The 18,831-nt window shown below is 53.6% G+C and overlaps 1 protein-coding gene across 1 annotated transcript; it reads right to left on the minus strand.

Moving 5' to 3' along the window:
* Positions 1-3,301: 3,301 nt before the first annotated feature.
* On the minus strand, positions 3,302-4,261 carry LOC142403521 (olfactory receptor 14C36-like). The gene has a single exon (XM_075489782.1). It carries the CDS (start codon positions 4,259-4,261, stop codon positions 3,302-3,304), a length of 960 nt encoding a protein of 319 aa, XP_075345897.1.
* Positions 4,262-18,831: the final 14,570 nt, after the last annotated feature.

Raw genomic sequence — 18,831 nt, forward strand, 5'->3', positions numbered from 1 at the left:
TGAAGGGGTTAAGATAAATAATCTCAAAAAGGAGAATTTTTTACTCCAGCACTGCAACTCTGTACACAGGTGTGGTGGGATGACCCCAGCAAGCACCTAAGCACCCACACAGCTGCTAGCTCATTCTCTTCTAGAGGGATGGGGGAGAGAATCTCTCTCTTCTGAGCAAAACGGAGAAAACTCATGGGTTGAGACAAAGGCAATTTATGAAGTGAAGCAAAGCTGTGCACACAAGCAAAGCAAAATAAGGAATTTATTCACTGCTTCCCATCAGCAGACGAATGTTTCTCCATGTCCAGGCAAGCAGGGCCTCAGCACGTGTAACAGTTACTTGGAAAGACAAACACCATAATCACAAACAAATCCCCCTTCCTCGTCCTTTCCCTGACCTTTAATTACTGAACATGACATCATATGATAGGGAACATGCCTTTGGTCAGTTGGCGTCAGCTGTCCCAGCTGTGTCCTCTCCCAACTTCTTGCCCACCTCAAGCCCTACTCACTGTGAGCAGAGAGTGGTAAAAAGGGACAACCTCAATGCTGTGCAAGCACTACTCAGCAAGCCTCACATTGCTCAAATTGCTCAGCAATAGTCAAAAAGCTCCGGCCGGGAGCTTTCTCCAGCACGGGCTTTCTATGGTCTGCAGTTTGCTTCAGCGTACATCCACCTGCTCCGGCGTGGGGTCCTCCGTGGGCTGCAGGAGGGATATCTGCTCCACCGTGGACATCCACGGGCTGCAGGGGGACAGCCTGCTTCACCATGGTCTTCACCATGGGCTGCAGGAGAATCTCTGTTCCGCTGCCTGGAGCACCTCGTCCCCCTCCTTCTTCAAGTGACCTTAGTGTCTGCAGAGTTGTTTCTCTCACATCTTCTCACTCCTCTCTCCCAGCTGTTGTGCAGCAGTTTTCCCACCTTCTTAAATATGTTATCACAGAGGTGCTACCAACGTTGTTGATGGGCTCAGCTTTGGCAAGCAGCAGGTCCGTCTTGGAGCTGGCTGGAACTGCCTGTCTCCAACATGGGGGCAGCTTCTGGTGTCTTCTCACAGAAGCCCCCCTTGCAGCTCCCCCGCTACCAAAGCCTTGTCCCGTAAACCCAATACAGCTGCATTGTAAAGAGTATTCATTTTGAAGTGCATTATGAAGGCTCAGGACAGGGATCTTATCAATGTCTATACATACCTGATGGGAGGGAGTGAAGAAGAGGGAGCCAGGCTCTTCTCATTAGTGCCCAGTAACAGAACAAGAGATTAAAAAAGATGAAATTCCGCCTGAACATGAGAAGACACTTGCTGAATGTGAGGGAGGTCATGCACTGGATGCAGTTGCCCAGAGGGGTTGTGCACTCTCCATCCGTGGAGATACTCAAAATCCAACTGGAAATGATCATCAGCACCCTGCTGCAGCTGACCCTTCTTTGAGCAGACTATTTGGACGAGATGATCTCCAAAGGTCCTTTCCAACCCCAACTTTTCTGCGATTCTGTGATTCTGTAATGTCTGGCAGTGTTCCTGAGAACTTTTCTGTGGTATCCCCAAATCAGTTTGAGCCCTGGTGTCCATGGAGCAGAGCCTCTTTTTGAGGATGAAGTCATTCACCATGTAACGCTGAGGATCGGGTGAACCAGGGATTACAAATGCCAGCAAATCCTCAACGCACAGCAGTGTCCTCTGCCCTCGCCTCCACTGTCCAGCCCCTCCCTCTAGAGGGGTTTGGGTCAGAAGGGACCTCTGGACGTCTCTAGCGGCATGGTCTGCTCTGAGCAGGGATAACTTTACAGTTAGGTCAGATTGCTCAGTGCTTTCTGCTGACCCAGCACTGATCCACTCTCATAGTGAGTTTTTCCCCCTTAAACTCATGAGAAATTAGAGTTTTGAAAGTCACAGGCCCCTGGCCCAGTGCTGGTCCACTGGTATAATGGGTTTGGGGGTGTTTTTCTTTCCTTAACCTCATGTGAAATTTCCCTTACTGCTTCCTGCCCTTGTGATCTCGTGTTCTTCCCTTCCCTTCATGATGCTCACCCAGATCATCACACCTACTCAGACCAACGATAATCACAACCTACTCTCCAAGCACGACCTCACTGGGATCCTCTAGGACCATGCAGGCAGGCTGTTGTGGCCAGCTCCACACTGGAGGATTATGGCACTAAGAGACTGGGGGGCACCAGTCCTTCTTCAGCCACTTCCTAGGTCTGGTGGAGCACCAGGACAGCAAGGACTTGTGGCTCTGCACCATGAGCATGCTGTAGGATAGCGACAGACCCGGAGTCCAGACATTGCCTTGGATTAGCTGAACGCCAGCATTTTTCTATTTGAGGCAATTTTCCAGCCCAGGTCACCTCCCTTCTGACCTCTCCCCATCCTTACTCTGATCTGGGCAGCCTCTCCTGGCCCCCTCCTTGTGCTCTTCATGTGGTCCCAAGCTGTATAGGGATCACGGCTGCAAATCCCCCTGCCTAAGGGTCTGTGCATGTGGCAGGTGCTTGAAGGGACCATGGTGCCTTTCCAAGAAGAGTAGATGTGTTTGGTTGTGCCTGAGGATGAGACAAATCATGCTCTGGCCTCCCTTCCTCGTGCTTGCTGGGTCCCCACGGCCTCCTCTGGGATTGCAGAGTCTGTGTTTTCCTGAAGATACCTGCATTTAGTACTTTCCCTTTCAGTGACTCCACCTTGGGCAATCTCTTCTTTTGTGGGGCTCCAGTCACTGCCCGCCCCAGGCACATGCTGTCCATGGAGATATCCCGTGCTCTTAAGGAGCTCCAGACTCCCCTCCTTAAGGACATCATCTGCATGTCGTGTGTGGGACAGACGTGGCAATGTAATTCACTGACCAGTCACCATCTCCAGTCAGCAGACACCAATGGGTTAGTCTTAAATCCAACCCTCTGTCTCTAACAGGCCATAACATGACATTGAGCTCTTGGCTCCTGAATCCATGGAGCAACAGGCCCTTTGGGGAGCAGTTGCTCATGCCGATTCCTGGCACCAGCTTTGGATGAAGAGCCCAACCTTCTGGCAGAGCACTGCGGAGATCCCATTTTATTACAGACATCCTATGAGAGAGGCAGCTCTGACCAGTGTTAAACATACCTTTATACAGGCTCCAAGATGGAGACCAGATTCATTTCTCAGTAGAAATGAGTTGAAGCTAAACATTTGCGTAGGAACAAAATAACCACAGATTACCAGAAACTTATAATGATAACAGTGTGATAACGATAATGATGATAATTCTAACGATGACAGCGATAATAATAAAAAAGACAAAAGGACAGGCCTGGAATGAGATACCTAGGGAGTCATTTGTGCAGAGAGAAGGGAAGTTTATCACTATGGAGAAACATCCACGAAATCACTTTCCTAATGGCATCCTTGAGCTCCTTGTTCCTCATGCTGTAGATGAGGGGGTTCAACGTTGGAGGTACCACTGAGTACAGAACAGCCATCACCAGATCTAGGGAAGGGGAAGCGATGGAAGGGGGCTTCAGGTAGGCAAACATGGCAGTGCTGAAAAACAGGGAGACCACAGCCAGGTGAGGAAGGCATGTGGAAAAGACTTTGTGCCATCCCTGCTCAGAGGGGATCCTCAGCACAGCCCTGAAGATCTGCACATAGGACAGTCCAATGAAAATAAAACACCCAGATGTTAAACAGATACCAACCAAAACAACCCCAGCTTCCCTGAGGTAGGAATTCGAGCAGGAGAGCTTGAGGATCTGGGGAAGTTCACAGAAGAACTGGTTTATGGCATTGCCTTGGCAGAGTGGTAGTGAAAATGTATTGGCAGTGTGCACCATAGCATTGAGAAAACCACTGCCCCAGGCAGCTGCTGCCATGTTGGCACAAGCTCTGCTGCCCAGGAGCGTCCCATAGTGCAAGGGTTTGCAGATGGCAACGTAGCGGTCATAGGCCATGATGGTGAGAAGAGAAATCTCTGCTGTAATCAAGAAGGCAAACAGAAACACTTGGGCAGTACATCCTGCATAGGAAATGTCCCTGGTGTCCCAGAGGGAATTGGCCATGGATTTGGGGACAGTAGTGGAGATGGAGCCCAGGTCAAGGAAGGAGAGGTTGAAGAGGAAGAAGTACATGGGGGTGTGGAGGCGGCAGTCACAGGCTACGGCGGTGATGATGAGGCCGTTGCCCAGGAGGGCAGCCAGGTAGATGCCCAGGAAGAGCCAGAAGTGCAAGAGCTGCAGCTCCCATGTGTCCGTGAATGGCAGGAGGAGGAACTGGGTGATGGAGCTGCTGTTGGCCATTTGCTGCCTCAGGGCATGGGGACCTGTCCAAAGAGGAAAGCACACTGAGAAGTTAGGACAGGCTTCTTTGAGAAAATCTCTATGTATTAGCCAACACTCCCCTGCCTTGTTCCTTGTTCCCACCCAAACACACATTACCTCCGTCCTTGCTCGTCTCGCTGGCTGGAGCTCTGGCTTGTGCAGGCTGAGTGTGTTGCTACGAGCAGTGGCCTCTGCCCATCAGCTCCAGAGGGGTCAGCCCTTCTGTGTAGCAGAGGGTACCACGGAAAGGGTGTGAAATCACAATTTACGTCAGATATAATGCACTCGTAATGCAGAAGGGCTGTTCAGCATCTTCCAACATGACAACCCCAGAGAGACTGTTGGATGGCCTAAAACTGTAGTGACCAGACAGAGCCAGCTCATTCCCCGGCCCCAAGCACTGTATCGCCCAGAGCCCTACGGCTTAGGATGGGCTGGGGCACTTTGTTCCCATGGACATGTTTACAGGGCAGGAGCCAACGTTTCAGTATGTGACCTGCAGCTGAAACCCTCCTCCCCAGAGGCTCTCAGGGCAAGAACAAGGGCAGCACAGACAGGAGGCGAAACACGGAGGAATGCCCCGATGCTTCTGCTGAGGGAGGCGGAAAAGGGCGAGAGAGATGGGTACTGGTGAGTCTAAACTCATCAAGGGTCAGGACTCCAAGGGGGTGACCCAGCCTGGGAACAGGGGGCAGAAGCTCTGCTGGGTGGGAGAGGAGACCAGGGAAGGTGTCTGCACTGCAGGGGACGGCAGGGACATTCCCAAATCCCCTGCCCTCAGCATTTCTGGTAGCGGCTCCCTGTCCCTCCGTGCCTATATCTCTGCTGCCTGGACCTGTCCCTCCTGGCAGGAGCTCGTTCTCTGTCCCCACATCTGCTCCCTGTCAGTACTCACAGACCCCATCCCAACAACAGGGTGGTCAGGTCTGCCCTGCAGACACCTCCTGGCAGCAGGTGCTGAACAGGGGCATCTCTGTGTGTGCAGGGGTGAAGGAGAAGCTCAGACAAGCCCTAAGAAGATTTGCGGTCTCAGTGCCTTCTGCAGCACAGAGAAATAAATTCCCATCTCTCCCTGCCTATCCAGACAACCAGAAGAGAAACCTCAAAGCACAAACCTTCCCTTTCAAGTCAATGCTGCCTTGTTGCACTTCTTCAAAAGGATCTTCAGAAAGATCCTGGGGGTGATGTGGAGCTGTGAGCAGCCCTGAGCCACGCAGCACCCTCTCAACAGCAGAAGAGCCCTGCCCTGCTGGGGTGTCAAATCCTTCCACCCACAGCTTCTCCCCGCAGCACTGTGGGGAGCTTCCTGGGCAGGCTGAGTGCTGACCCTGGCAGGCAGCAGAGTCCCTGCAGCAGCACACAGCCTCCTGGGGTGCAGGGCCCCTGCTCTGAAGGACAGCCCTGGGCACCCCTGCCTGCACACCCAGCTGCACACCCCTGCAGGCCTCCCTAGAAGAAGGGGGTGGTTGTGCCCTGTCCCTCTGAGGGTGCAGCAGGGAAGCCCTGCTCTGCAGCACAACCTTCTCCACACACAAGAAACCCGGAGAGCCATCCTGCCAGATCCTACCTGCTCTGGGATCTGCCAGCTCTAGGAGACCCCTCCAGCATACTCTGGTGGCCCTGTAGCCTGAAACTTACTGTGTTAAGGGCTGTGAAGATTTCTCCTCCAGTGAGCTCTCAGCATCCACCCACTCCACACTGCCTTTAAACTCTCATCTATCTCCCCTTGCTGCCTGCAGGCAGTGTCTCAGCCCTGCTGTGCTCTGCAGAGCATCTGCTCCTGGGCAGAGCTGTCTGCCTGAAGCACTGCATGCTTGCCGTGAGCTTCCTCCGTCTCAGGACCCCACCGCAGCTCAGCAGCAGAGGACCAACCCAAGGCGCCACTTTCTCTGCCCCCTCTGGGCTCCCTCGAGGTGTCCCCGGGGCTCCAGGGCTGGCACCACCGAAAGGCAGCAGGATCATCCCTGGGGAATGTACTTTGGAGTCAACAAAAGCATCACTAATGGTGCCTCTCTAAACATTGGAGGGGGACTGATTCCTGCAGCAGAAATTGTCCTGCCAGAGCATGGTTGTCTGCGAGAGGTGTAAATGTTCCCCTCTGGACACCGCAGGTCCTGTCCCATAAGACGAAGGACAGACAGACAGGGACAGGGAGGGCTTGGCTTCCCCTGTGCTGGGCAGTGGTTCAGCTGAGGCAATGTAGGCATCTCCTTCCCAGCTGGAAGAAGCACGATTCAGCTCCCTCCATGCACCCCACACAGCCACAGCAGATGGGATTCCTCTTGCTTCAGTTCAGGGGTGCACAAAAGCGTTGCCTGCAGGTGAGCCCCTGCTCTGAGCCCCTCGTCTTTATTCTGTGGGCGCTCAGTTGCTCACCCACACACACTTGGTGATGACTGAGGGGCCAGGGTTGGTCTAAGACGTGTGCAAGTGTTTGCAAGCTGTGATGGAAAATCTCTGAGAATACCCCCATCCTTCCCGAGCATCAGCTGAGGTCCAGAGGTGGAAGGGGGATTTCCTTGGCCATCCTAAATGACACCGACCTGTACGTTTAGGGCACCTGCGTGCACCTTGTCACATATATCTCTGGAGCACACAGAGCTCTTGAGCTGACCAAATGCAGGAGTGCACCAGAAGGAGACCCGGGTCTCTCTCTATCCAGTGCATTTACTAGAGCACCAGTCACTGCAAAGCCACCCCCTTCTCTAAGACAGCGTGACCTGCTGACTTCCTCCTGCAGCTCCTCCACCCACTGCCTGAGGACCTCCACTAAAATATCTTAACATGTCCACATCCCTGCACTGAAGACATCGTATTTATTTCAGGGCTCTCATTTTAACTACATTTTAAAAAAAGCCTCCACTGCCTGGCCAGGTGCCTGGAGTGCCTAATACAACTCCATTCTGCAGGCAAACACAGCACAGGGCCTCCAGGAAAGCTGTGCCCTGTTGGAGCTGGCGTGGGACAGACACCCCAGGGCCTCCCAAAGGGGTCTGGTGCCAGTGTGCCATCATCTGAACTCCAACACCACCCCATGGCACAGCCCCTTCTCGGCTCCTTCCAGTGTGTTTACTAGAGCACCAGTTACTGCAAAACATAGACATATCCAAATCTCTGAACTGAGGAGACCTTCTTTAATTCCGGGCTCTCTTTTAATGCCCTAAGAAAGGTGAATAGTGCTACGCGAGGTGCTTGGGATAGCCAGCACCATCTCTTGCCACAGCTGAGGTGCTGAGCTCTTGAGCCCAAATGTGCACAGCCAGGAGGAGCTGGAGCACACACAGACGGAGCTGAAGCTTCTGAGCGCTGTGACACTTTGGAATGAAATGAGATGTGGCGAGACAACTTGTTCAACTGGGCTGCAGCAGTGGAGGGATATAGGCTCTGCAGGAGAGAGTGGCAGGGAAGACGAGGACGGAGGATGGCCTCTGTGTCAAGGGGCAGCTCAGATGGATGGAGCTCCTTTATGGGATGGGCAACTGCTGAGGTTTCTCCCTGGGAATCTTGCCCATTGGCTTCATGTACTGCCAAGACTTTGTATCTGTTGCTGGGTGGTACGTAGGGGGAAACGGCTGGACGTGATATCCTGCTGCCATGGGTCACCAGAGACCATGGTGCCTCCTTCTCCAAGATGCTGTCTATTCACTGTTGACACTCCTTGCCTGGTAGTCCTTGGAGGTCAGTGCCATGGGGTTGTCTTGTCCCACTCGGTGGGTTGCGAGAGGGGTGAATCTTTTCGATTCCCCGACGGTTTGTGTACCGACAAAAGCCGATCTCTGCTCGAAAGAGCCGCGTGGTCGGTACAGTCACGACAATGACTCAGAGGAACAGGCTGGCGAGCAACTTTATTAACTGGCGAATTCCACAAACGGACAAACTTAACGAACTGGTGAGCTCAACGAACAAAGAGAGGCAATGGAGCGATTTTCCGGGCAACCCGTCACAATTTATCCCAAACTTGCATATATTGGAAGAGTAGAGGGAGAGAGAAGCGAGAAAAGGAAAGGAAAAGAGAGGAGGAAAGAGAGGACATGCTCTGTGACACACTTTTTGTGCAACATTTGCTTTTCACCAATGATCAGATGGGTCCCTTCATCTCCACCACCATTCGAGGATGATACAGAATGGCCTCCCTGTGACATGGACCTGTTCTCTCAGCACTCTTGGGCGCAGCCCCTGCAGTACCATGCTCTCTTCATAGAATCATAGAACGGTTTTAGTCGGAAGGGGCCTTTAAAGATCATGGAGTCCAACCCCTTGCCATTGCTCAGGGACATCTTTCACTAGATCACGCTGCTCAGAGCCCTGTCCACCCAGATGAAGGGGGGCTTTTTCGCTTCTCTCCCATCCCGCTGGGGAAGGGGGGAAGGGAGCAAGGGAACAAATGGGTGCGTGCTTAGTGGCTGGCCATGCTCAACCCACCAAACCCCTGAAATGTCACCAAGTGGCTTTGCGTGAGCAACTGACTCCCTCCCTCCATCTCCATTGACTCTAGTGGGAGCTTAGTCAAGGAGCTCCCATGCAGACACCTCTTTTCTGCACACCTGGCCTGAGGGAAAGGGAATCACAGCTCCTGTGGGTTTGTGGCATGAACTGGAGGGAGATGAATCACCTGAGAGCCTGGAAGCCTGTAACCAAAGTCTGACTTCTGCATTGACTCAGTTGCATCACTGCCTTCCATGGGGAAACAAACCCCTCCCTCTCACTGCCTAGTATTTGGGGAGGAATAGGGGTTTTCAGAGGGAGAACTTGTCACCTCTTTTAGTCAACCGTTCTCTGAAAGGACAAACCACACGGCTGGACTCTGCCGCTCTCTCCCCAGATTAGAGACATGATGTAGGTGTTTACTTCAGCCTCCTTCCAAGAAGGTTCCCCAGGAGGGACCCTGCTGCTTTGTAAGCACTGGAGACCAGGGAGCTCCTCAAGGAGTCTGTGGGGCAGAGGAAGTCACACCTGCAGCTGCCCTTGTGCTCCTGGGCTGGCACAAGCTCCTGGGACTGAGAGAGCTCATGGCAACGGATGCATGGCACCTGCAGAAAGACAGCCGAGTCCAGCAGCAGCTCCTCTGCAAAGAGCAGCAGGGCTCAGGGCACTGCCTGCAGGTGACGAGACAGGATGAGCAGCTCGGAGAGAAGTAAAAGGCAGCCTGGAGTGGGAGGACGGAGGAGGGCTCATAGCTGGGGAGATCTTCCCAGTCCTTGACACAGTAAGTCTCTGGCTGCAGGGCAGCGCAGCTGCTGTTCCCAAAGAGGTCTTCCGAAGCTGCCACATCTGACGGGCATGGGATCTGTCAGGATGGCTCTCACAGCTTCTCAGGGGTGACTGAGAAGGGGGAACTCCCCACAGCACTGCAGAAGGTCTGGGTGGAAGGAGCAACCCCTGGCAGGGCAGGGTCATTCTTCCATCCGGAGGGTGTTATGTGGGACAGGGATGCTCACAGCTCTAGCTAACCATTTCTAGATGGGGACTTTTCAAGGGGAAGGTAAAGTCACCAGGTACCTGAAAGCTCTTGCCTGACTTTGGGTTGCTTTGGGTTTTGGTTTTGGGTTTTTTGTAGGGTTTTTTGTGGGGTTTTTTTTTTCAGTTTTCCCCCATCGTCAATAGTGAGATGGAAACAGTATTAGGGGTTTAGGTTTGGGGGTGAGACTCCTAAAACGTTACTCTGAAAGATCAAGAGGTGTGTGAGGAACCTCAGGAAGTCCCTTCAGCCTCCCCTGCCCCCCCAACCTATAGGCAGCACCAACATCTCCTTGGCAGTTGCCATCATTCTCATCAGGGCTTTTCTGAACTGCTCCTTAGCAGCTGCAAACACAGAGCTGCTCCTGAAAACCTCTCTCCCGGGAGGTTTGTGGAGGGCAGAACTGAGCACACAGAGGGTGGGATGGGGTCTGTGAGCATGGACAGGGAAAAGGCACAGGGGCAGAGAAACAGCTCTGCTCCTCTCTTGTGGGAGACGGGATCTGGACCATTCCCTTTCAGCCTGTCCGCTGCAGACACCTGCCTCTGAGCACGGCCCCCCTGGTCTCCTCTCCCACCCAACAGAGGGCTCTACCCTCCAGGCCATGGGGTCTAAGGCATGAGTCTCCTCCTCTGCAGTTAGGTCTCCAGCAGAAGAGAGGTGCATCTCTCCCGCAACGTGCTCTTTTCCTGCTGCATGACAAAGGGGCTGAGAGCAACTGGCTGGCAATGTCACCATCCGGACGTTGATACGGGGGAAGGCTTTCCTGAGAGCCCGCCTGTCTCTCGCTCTCTCCATGCCTCCTTTGGCAGGAGGAGCACGGCCACGATCCCTGTTTCTCCATCTCTCCCTGCTGCTCTGGTCCCTCTTTTCAAGATCGATGGGACAAAGGGCAGGGCGCTCAGCTGCGGTTCAGCTACTGGCCCTGAGAGTCCTTCCATGCAGGTGACTTCCTTTACGGCAGTGAGACGTCCAACCCCACTTCTAAAGTGTGGAGCTGTGGCAATGCAGCGTGTGGGGTTGGGGAATGAGCCCACTCTCTTTTAAAGAGACCCCCACCTTCAGGACACCTGACTGTCCCCCTGGCGTGTCCTGGCAGGCTGTGGGTAGTGCTGCAGAAGAGCACAGCTCTCCTGCAAGGTCCTTCTGGTAGCTGACAGTCCCTGGTTTGCTCATCTGAGGCAGGAGCCTCTTCACATCCTCCCTGCCACTCTCTCCCTATCAGGGCTGAGAACGAGACAGCTCTCTGGAGATCTGCCCTCTGAAACTGGACTCCTCTCTTCTTTGCACAGTCTAGATTCCTTTGCAGAGTGAGCTCTGAGTGCAATCGTCCTCTAGCTGAGAGAGGTGCCAGCACAGGGCAGTTGTGAGCAAGACCACTGAGCGCAGCCGCTCTCTTGAGGCTGCACTAGGTTACAGGGAGCTTTTTTGGTCTCGAGTGACTGCCCAGTGTTTACCCTGAGAGCTAAGGAAAAGCCGAGAATTTCTACCATTGCAATGAACACCAGACACAGGTATCTAAACGAGTCTGCTCTTCTAGAGTCTATACTCACCTCCTCAACCCCATTCCCTGCAAAGCAGGCAGTGAAACTGCTGAATCTTCACCGCTTGAAAAAGGCATGCATTGGAGCTTACATTTCTATGCAGGCATTTCCTGCGCTCTGTTATCCAGCCAGTGCCTGGAGAAATAGTGGATGCAGTGTATTGATGTGTGGACAGGGATAAAGCCCTCGGCAATGGGCCAGGTCACCTCTGCCTCCTGCCTTTCCTTGCCTTGAGAGACAGCTGATAGTGGTAGACTGAAATCTGTCAACGAAGGAAAAGTAGGAGGCTATGAATACTGTCCTCTTGCCTCCAGGAAGCAGCTGGGCATGCTCCTCATTTCACCTCTCATGGTGGTCAATAGGAATATACCTGCCGGGTGACAAGACTAAGCCCTCTGCAGTCAGCTCAGGGCGTCCTGCCCCTGGAACAACAACCAGAAGGCTTTTTGCCACCTCTGTGTTAACACTGCTGCAGAGCAGGACTACCTCCTTTGGACCCATGGGCAGAGGACTCTGATCCTCACAGCGCACGCAGCCAGCACAAACTGGAGTTCCAGCTAGACACCTGACAGAATGTCCCCCAGAGAGCTAGGAAGGCAGTGGGCAGAGTTTCTGGGTCGCATGCAATGGGTTTTGCTCAAGCAGGTCTGTTTGAACTTGTCTTTTCCTCCTTGGACAGTCACGCACTCTTGGAAGGAGCAAATGTCCAACAACAGCAGCTCCATCACCCAGTTCCTCCTCCTGGCGTTTGCAGACATGCGGGAGCTGCAGCTCTTGCACTTCTGGCTCTTCCTGGGCATCTACCTGGCTGCCCTCCTGGGCAACGGCCTCATCATCACCGCCATAGCCTGTGACCACCATCTCCACACCCCCATGTACTTCTTCCTCCTCAACCTCTCCCTCCTCGACTTGGGCTCCATCTCCACCACTGTCCCCAAATCCATGGCCAGTTCCCTCTGGGACACCAGGACCATTTCCTATGGAGGATGTGCTGCCCAGGTCTTTTGGTTTCTCTTCTTTGTTTCTTCAGAGTATTATCTTCTGACCGTCATGGCCTATGACCGCTATGTCGCCATCTGCAAACCCCTGCACTATGTGACCGTCATGGACAGCCGAGCTTGCATCAAAATGGCAGCAGCTGCCTGGGGCAGTGGTTTCCTCAATGCGGTGCTGCACGTTGGAAACACATTTTCCATTCCATTCTGCCAAGGCAATGCTGTGGAGCAGTTCTTCTGTGAAATCCCCCAGCTCCTCAAGCTCTCCTGCTCGCACTCCTACGTCAGGAAAGCTGGGTTTACTGTGGTCAGTCTTTGCGTAGCTTGTGGGTGTTTTCTGTTCCTTGTCCTGTCCTATGTGCAGATATTCACGGTTGTGCTGAGGATCCCCTCTGAGCAGGGACGGCACAAGGCCTTTTCCACGTGCCTCCCTCACGTGGCCGTGGTCTCCCTGTTTGCCAGCTCTGCCATGTTTGCCTACCTGAAGTCCCACTCAAGCTCATCCCCAGCTCTGAATCTTGTGGTGGCCGTTCTGTATGCAGTGGTGCCTCCAGCAGTGAACCCCCTCATCTACAGCATGAGGAATCAGGAGCTCAAAGAGGCACTAAAGAGACTGATCCGCTGTCTGCTGTTGCAGCAGGAATAAGCTGCCCTTCTCTTTGCACAGGCGATTCCAAGTTTGTCTCGGGCCAGGCTTGATTATTTGGTTCTTTTCTTCTCTGCTTGAACATTGCCTTTGGAAAGCAGTTTTTGGAGTCACCGTGCTTCTCCAGAGGCAAGAACCTGAGCCTGAGGCTTGGGGAGGGAAGGAGCAAGGTTGACCATCGTCTCAGACCTCAAGGCACTGCTTCTTCTGCCTGTCCCATCCTCCTTAGGAGGCACAGTGGATCAATATCAATTGCAGAATGCTGCTATCAGCTCTCCTCTAAAGTGAAAAGTAATAAAATGTACCCATGAAAATAAAAAATCATGTTTTGTCAAGTGCTCTTTGAAGCCTTCCTCTTAAGCAAAACGTGCCTACAAGGCCCCTTGATGGAGAAACCTGCCAAACCCTCTCCAGGATCTCAAGAAGCTGGGGTGCCTCTCTAAAGTGCCTGTAGAGGAATGCACACAGGATGGGGAATCAACACGATGAGTTAGAGGTCTGTGGGCAGTTGCAGGGCTATGATCTTACTGGCATCATGGGGACATGGTGGGATGGCTCCCACGACTGGAGTGTTGCACAGAGGGATACAGCTCTTTTGGAAGGCCTGTATGGGAAGACGAGGAGGGGGAGTTGCATTTTATGTGAGAGCAGCTGAAGTGGCTGGACATCGGCCTGGGGATGTGTGAGGAGCCAACTGAGAGCTTATGGTTTAGGATTCAAGGGAGGACTAGCTATCTCCAGAGAGCCTTTCCAACCCCAACTATTTTGTGATTCTGTGATGGTGGAATGCCTGGCAGTGTTTCTGAGAACTTTTCTGGCCTTTCCCCACACTGGTTGCACTCCCGGTGCCCGTGGAGCAGAGGCCTCCTTTTGAGGATGACCTCATTCGCCATGTCACTCTGAGGAAAAGGTGCACCAGGGGTTACAAATGCCAGCAATGCCTCAACACACAGCAGTATCCCCTACCCTGACTGCTGTGTCCAGCTCCTTCCTCCTTGAGGATTTGAGTTGGAAGGGACCTCTGGAGGTCTCCAGTACCATGATATGCTCTGAGCATGGAGAACTTTAGAGTTACATCTGATTGGTCAATGCTTTCTCCAGGTGAGTTTTGAAAATCTTGGGGCCCCTGAACCAGTGCTGATCCACTCTCATGATCATACAAATATATCTCTGTAACTTTGTCTTTCCTTAACCTCCTGTGAAATTTCCCTTCCTGCTTCTTGTCCTTGCAATCTCTTGTCCCTTCCTTTCCGTCATGATCTCCAACCAGATCCTCAGCCCTACTCAGACTGAGGACTGTCACAACCTGCTCTCCAAGCACAGCCCCTCTGGGATCCTCAGGGCCATGCAGGCACACCACGGTGGCCAGCTCCAAGCAGAGGCATAGACTGCAGAGGGATTGTGGTAGTGGTTGTGAGCTGGCACCAGGGCGGAGACAGGGGTGTGGAATAATTGACTGGACTTAGAACGCTGTCAAATTACTTTAGCGCTGCCACCTTAATCAACTTTGCGAAGCTGTTTCAGTGGAAGCCCTGAGAGGGCTCTGACAGGCAATCGTTGACTCTGATGGGTGGCTACATGTACCGTCCTTAGAAAATAAACCGTTGACCAAGTCTGAGACTAAGACTGGACTTAGCCGCACCTCGACTCCTCTCTGAGAAGGAGTTTAGAAAGCAAGGGGGTCCTGTCTGAACCTCCTGACTCAACGGGAGGGTTCCCCCCCTCCAGCCACTCCTCAGACTCCTACGCAACAGTGACTTTGAACACAAGAAGGGGCCATGGCAGCGGGTCAGCAGAGAAGAGCTCCAGCAGTGTTAAAGGAGAAGCCGCTGCCCGAGCATTCACACACCATTCAGGGAGTCGCACACACACCGCCCGAGACTTTAACTGCTAGGACCAAAGTCCCTTCGCAGCGGCAGCTCCACTGAGCTGATGGGTGCCCCTTTTCAACTCCTCGCTCACATACACTCGCTCGCGGGTGCTTTCTCTCCCCTCTGCCTCGACCCTAGGTTTCCCGAAGCAGAGCCTCCGAGACGACGCGCGCCAGGTGAATTTATTGGTACAGCAGTGAAAACAGCTCGAGCTGGGTGCCTCCGGAGAGGGAGCCAGAACAAAGAAATCCCTGGGTAATTATACCCTGTAAGGTATATCTGAGGTATATCTAAGGTATCTAAATTCCCCTCCCCTCAGGAGACTGTTCGGACCAATAGTAGTATTTGGGTCTGGGGTCTTCCCGTTCTTCATTGGGCCCTTTCATTGTCTCTTGGCGGGCCGATTCTTCTCTTCTCTCTAAGATCGCAGCTTCTGCTAAGGTTGAAGCCTCCTCATCTTTCTGGTTTGCATGGGTTTTGGGGGCCAAGTCAAAGTTCAGTGCACGGTCGGTGGATCTGGGTGAAAGTTCTTGTGGCCTAAGACTTCAGCAAGCCTTGCTACTAATGCTGAAGTGACTACTACAACAAGCAGCTCCCCTTCGCACCCAGGGGTGCTCCTGAGCGAGGATGGTCACAGAGGAGGGGAGGCACTGGGAGCTGTGGCGCCGGGAACCGACACTCGCCGCTGTGTCTTGGGGCTCCTGGCAGGCGGTGCTGGTGGCTGCAGCCCCCAAGCCACCCCCAACCCTGTGAGCAGCAGTGAGTCCTCTCCCAACCATTGAGAGCAGCTCTGGCTTCAGAAGGTCTGCTGGCAGAGCTGGGGTTGTGGTGCCCACCCTATGCTTCCAACTCATGGTGCCTCTTGGGATCCCAGAGTCATTGCAGTGACTGGGGTGACAGCCCTGTCTGGCTGGCGTTTGAAGGTAATTTGGGGATGTCCTGGCAGTGTGGCTCATGTTCACATGCTAATCCCTGCACCAGCACAGCCTTGCTGCCCCACATGTGGCCCCCCCAGCCCAACCCTGCAGGCACCACATGGTGCAGGATGCATTCAGGGCTGGGGAAACATCCCCCTGCCGTGGTCTGCACAAGGGACGAAAAATACAAAGGGCCAGGATGGGGGGTGACTTTTGGGGGTTAGAGCCAGCACATAAGGTGGGGGAGGCTGTCCCAAGGACATGTGCTAGGCACACGGACTGACTAAGGGACAGCAGCAAATTCACAGGTCTGCTGGGTCATGCTTCCACAGTGTAAGCCCTGACACAGTGCCAGCCTCCATCTCAACGTCACTCTTCGTGAGGGACGATGGCACAAAGGGATGGGGAGTGGGAAACGCCACGTCCCAGGCCTGGTGGAGCAAGAACTCCTGGCTCTGCACTGTAAGCATGCTTCAGGGTATCCATGGTCTAGAAACAGTTTTGAATTAGCCGAACATGGGCATTTTCTCTGGCGCAAACTCTAGCCCACATCAGATCCCATCTCACCTCTCCGCGATCGTTCTGGTCCTTCCTGGCCCTCTCCTTGTGCTCCCTGCTGGCCCTCGGGAGCTGGGCGGGGATCACTGCTGCTAAGCCCCCTGCCTAATATTCTGGGGAGGTGGAAGGTGCTTGAAGGGACTATGGTGCATTTCCAAGGAGAGGAAACGTTCAGTCGTGACTGGGGGTGACATGAATGCCTCTCCTGCCTCCCTTCCATGCGCCTGCTGGCGCCCCATTTCCTCCTCTGGGACAGCAGAGTCCTTGTTTCCCTGTAGACGCCTGGGTTTAGCACTTTTCCTTTGAGGGACTCCACCTTGCCCAATCTCTCTCTTTATGGTGCTCCAGTCACTGCCCGCCACAAGCCCGTGCCATCCATGGAGATGCCTGGGGTTTCCAGGCAGCTCCAGACTGCCCTCCTTAAGGACATCATCTGTGTGTCACATGTGGAACAGCCCTGGGTATGTACCTCAGCGACTCGGTGACTGCTCACCGTCTCCACTTTCACTAGACACCAACGGGTAAGTCCTAAATGCAACACTCAGTCTCTGACAGGCACCAACAGGACAAGGAGCTCTTTGACCCTGAATCCATGGACCAACAGGCTCCTTTGGGGAGCATTTGCTCGTGCCTGTTCTCGTCACCAGCTTTGGATGAAGAGCCCAGTCTTCAGGCAGTGCACGGAGGAGACGCCATTTTATTACAAAGATGCTGTGGGAGACAGAGCTGTGATGCAGCGTTCGAAAGATTTTTCCTGACAGTCAGGAGACACAGAGAAGGTTCATTCATCCTTAGCAGTGAAGTGAATCCCAATATTTATGTTATACAGATAATGATAATGACAATGACTAATGAACAAAGCAGGCACCTGCAATGGGATACCATAGGAGTCATTTGTGCAGAGAGAAGGGAAGTCCACAAGTACTGAAAAATGGCCACTAAATCACTTTCCTCAGGGCATCCTTGAGCTCCTTGGTCCCCGTGCTGTAGATGAGGGCGTTCACTGTGGGAGGCACCACCGAGTACAGAACTGCTACCACCAGATTCAGGGATGGGGAGGAGATGGAGGGAGGCTTCAGGTAGGCAAACATGGCAGAGCTGGCAAACAGGGAGACCACGGTCAGGTGAGGGAGCCACGTGGAAAAGGCTTTGTGCCGTCCCTGCTCACAGGGCAACCTCAGCGCAGCCATGAAGATCTCCACACAGGACAGCACAACGAAAATACAACACCCGAGTGCTCCAATAGCACTAAATATAAGAACCCCAAATTCCCTGAGTAAGGAGCGTGAGCAGGAGAGCTTGAGGATCTGAGGGATTTCACAAAAGAACTGGTCCACAGCATTGCCTTGGCAGAGCGGTAGTGAAAATGTATTGGTAGTGTGCAGCATGGCATAGGGGAAATCACTGTCCCAGGCAGCTACTGCCGCTTTGCTGCGAGCTCGGCTGTCCGGGAGGGTCCCATAGCGCAGGGGGTTGGAGATGGCATGTAGCGGTCATAGGCCATGATGGTGAGAAGAGAAAACTCTGCTGACATCAAGAAGGCAAACAGAAACACTTGGGCAGTGCATCCTGCATAGGAAATGTCCCTGGTGTCCCAGAGGGAATTGGCCATGGATACGGGGACAGTGGTGGAGACGGAGCCCAGACCGAGGAAGGAGAGGTTAAAGTGGAAGAAGTACATGGGGGTGTGGAGGCAGCGGTCACAGGCTACGGCGGTGATGCTGAGGCCGTTGCCCAGGAGGGCAGCCAGGTAGATGCCTGGGAAGAGCCAGAGGTGCACGAGCTGCAGCTCCTGCAGGTCTGCTAACGCCAGGAGGACGAACCGGGTGATGGAGCTGCTGTTGGACATTTGCTGTTGGACTTTTGCTGCCTGAAGGCATTGGGGCCTGTGTAAGAGGGAAGACAGGGAGAAGTTTTGAGAGACTTTTCAAGGAAAACCCCTAAAATCTTCTGCGGTCTCAGTGCCTTCTCCAGCAGAGAGAAATAAATTCCCATCTCCCGCTGCCCAAGCAGACAACCAAGATGAGAAACCTCAAAGCACAAACACCTTCCCATTCAAGTCAATGCTGCCTTGGTGTACTTCTTCAAAAGGACCCTCAGAAAGATGCTGGGGGTGATGTGGAGCTGTGAGCAGCCCTGACACACGCAGCACCCTCACGACAGCAGAAGGACCCTGCCCTGCCGGGGGTCACTCCTTTAACCAACAGCTTCTCCCCACAGCACTGTGGGGAGCTCGCTGGGCAGGCTGAGTGCTGACCCTGGCAGGCAGCAGAGTCCCTGCCTGGCACACAGCCTCCTGGGGTGCAGGGACCCTGCTCTGAAGGACAGCCCTGGGCTGGAGCATGTCCTTCTCCACATGAAAGAAACCCGGAGAGCCATCCTGCCAGATCCTGCCTGCTCTGGGATGTGCCAGCTCTAGGAGACCCCTCCAGAGTACTCAAGTGCATTGCCCTGCAGCCAGAGACTTACTGTGTTAAGGGCTGTGAAGATTTCTCTTCCAGGGAGCTCTCAGCATCCTCCCACTCCACACTGCCTTTAACCTCTCTCTTACTTCTCTCCT

Source organism: Mycteria americana, unplaced genomic scaffold (assembly GCF_035582795.1).
Source record: "Mycteria americana isolate JAX WOST 10 ecotype Jacksonville Zoo and Gardens unplaced genomic scaffold, USCA_MyAme_1.0 Scaffold_37, whole genome shotgun sequence".
NCBI lineage: Eukaryota > Metazoa > Chordata > Aves > Ciconiiformes > Ciconiidae > Mycteria > Mycteria americana.

Bases quoted from the DNA above. Each gene is read 5' to 3' on its own strand.
- LOC142403521 (XM_075489782.1), bottom strand. From the start codon at position 4,261: ATGGCCAACAGCAGCTCCATCACCCAGTTCCTCCTCCTGCCATTCACG.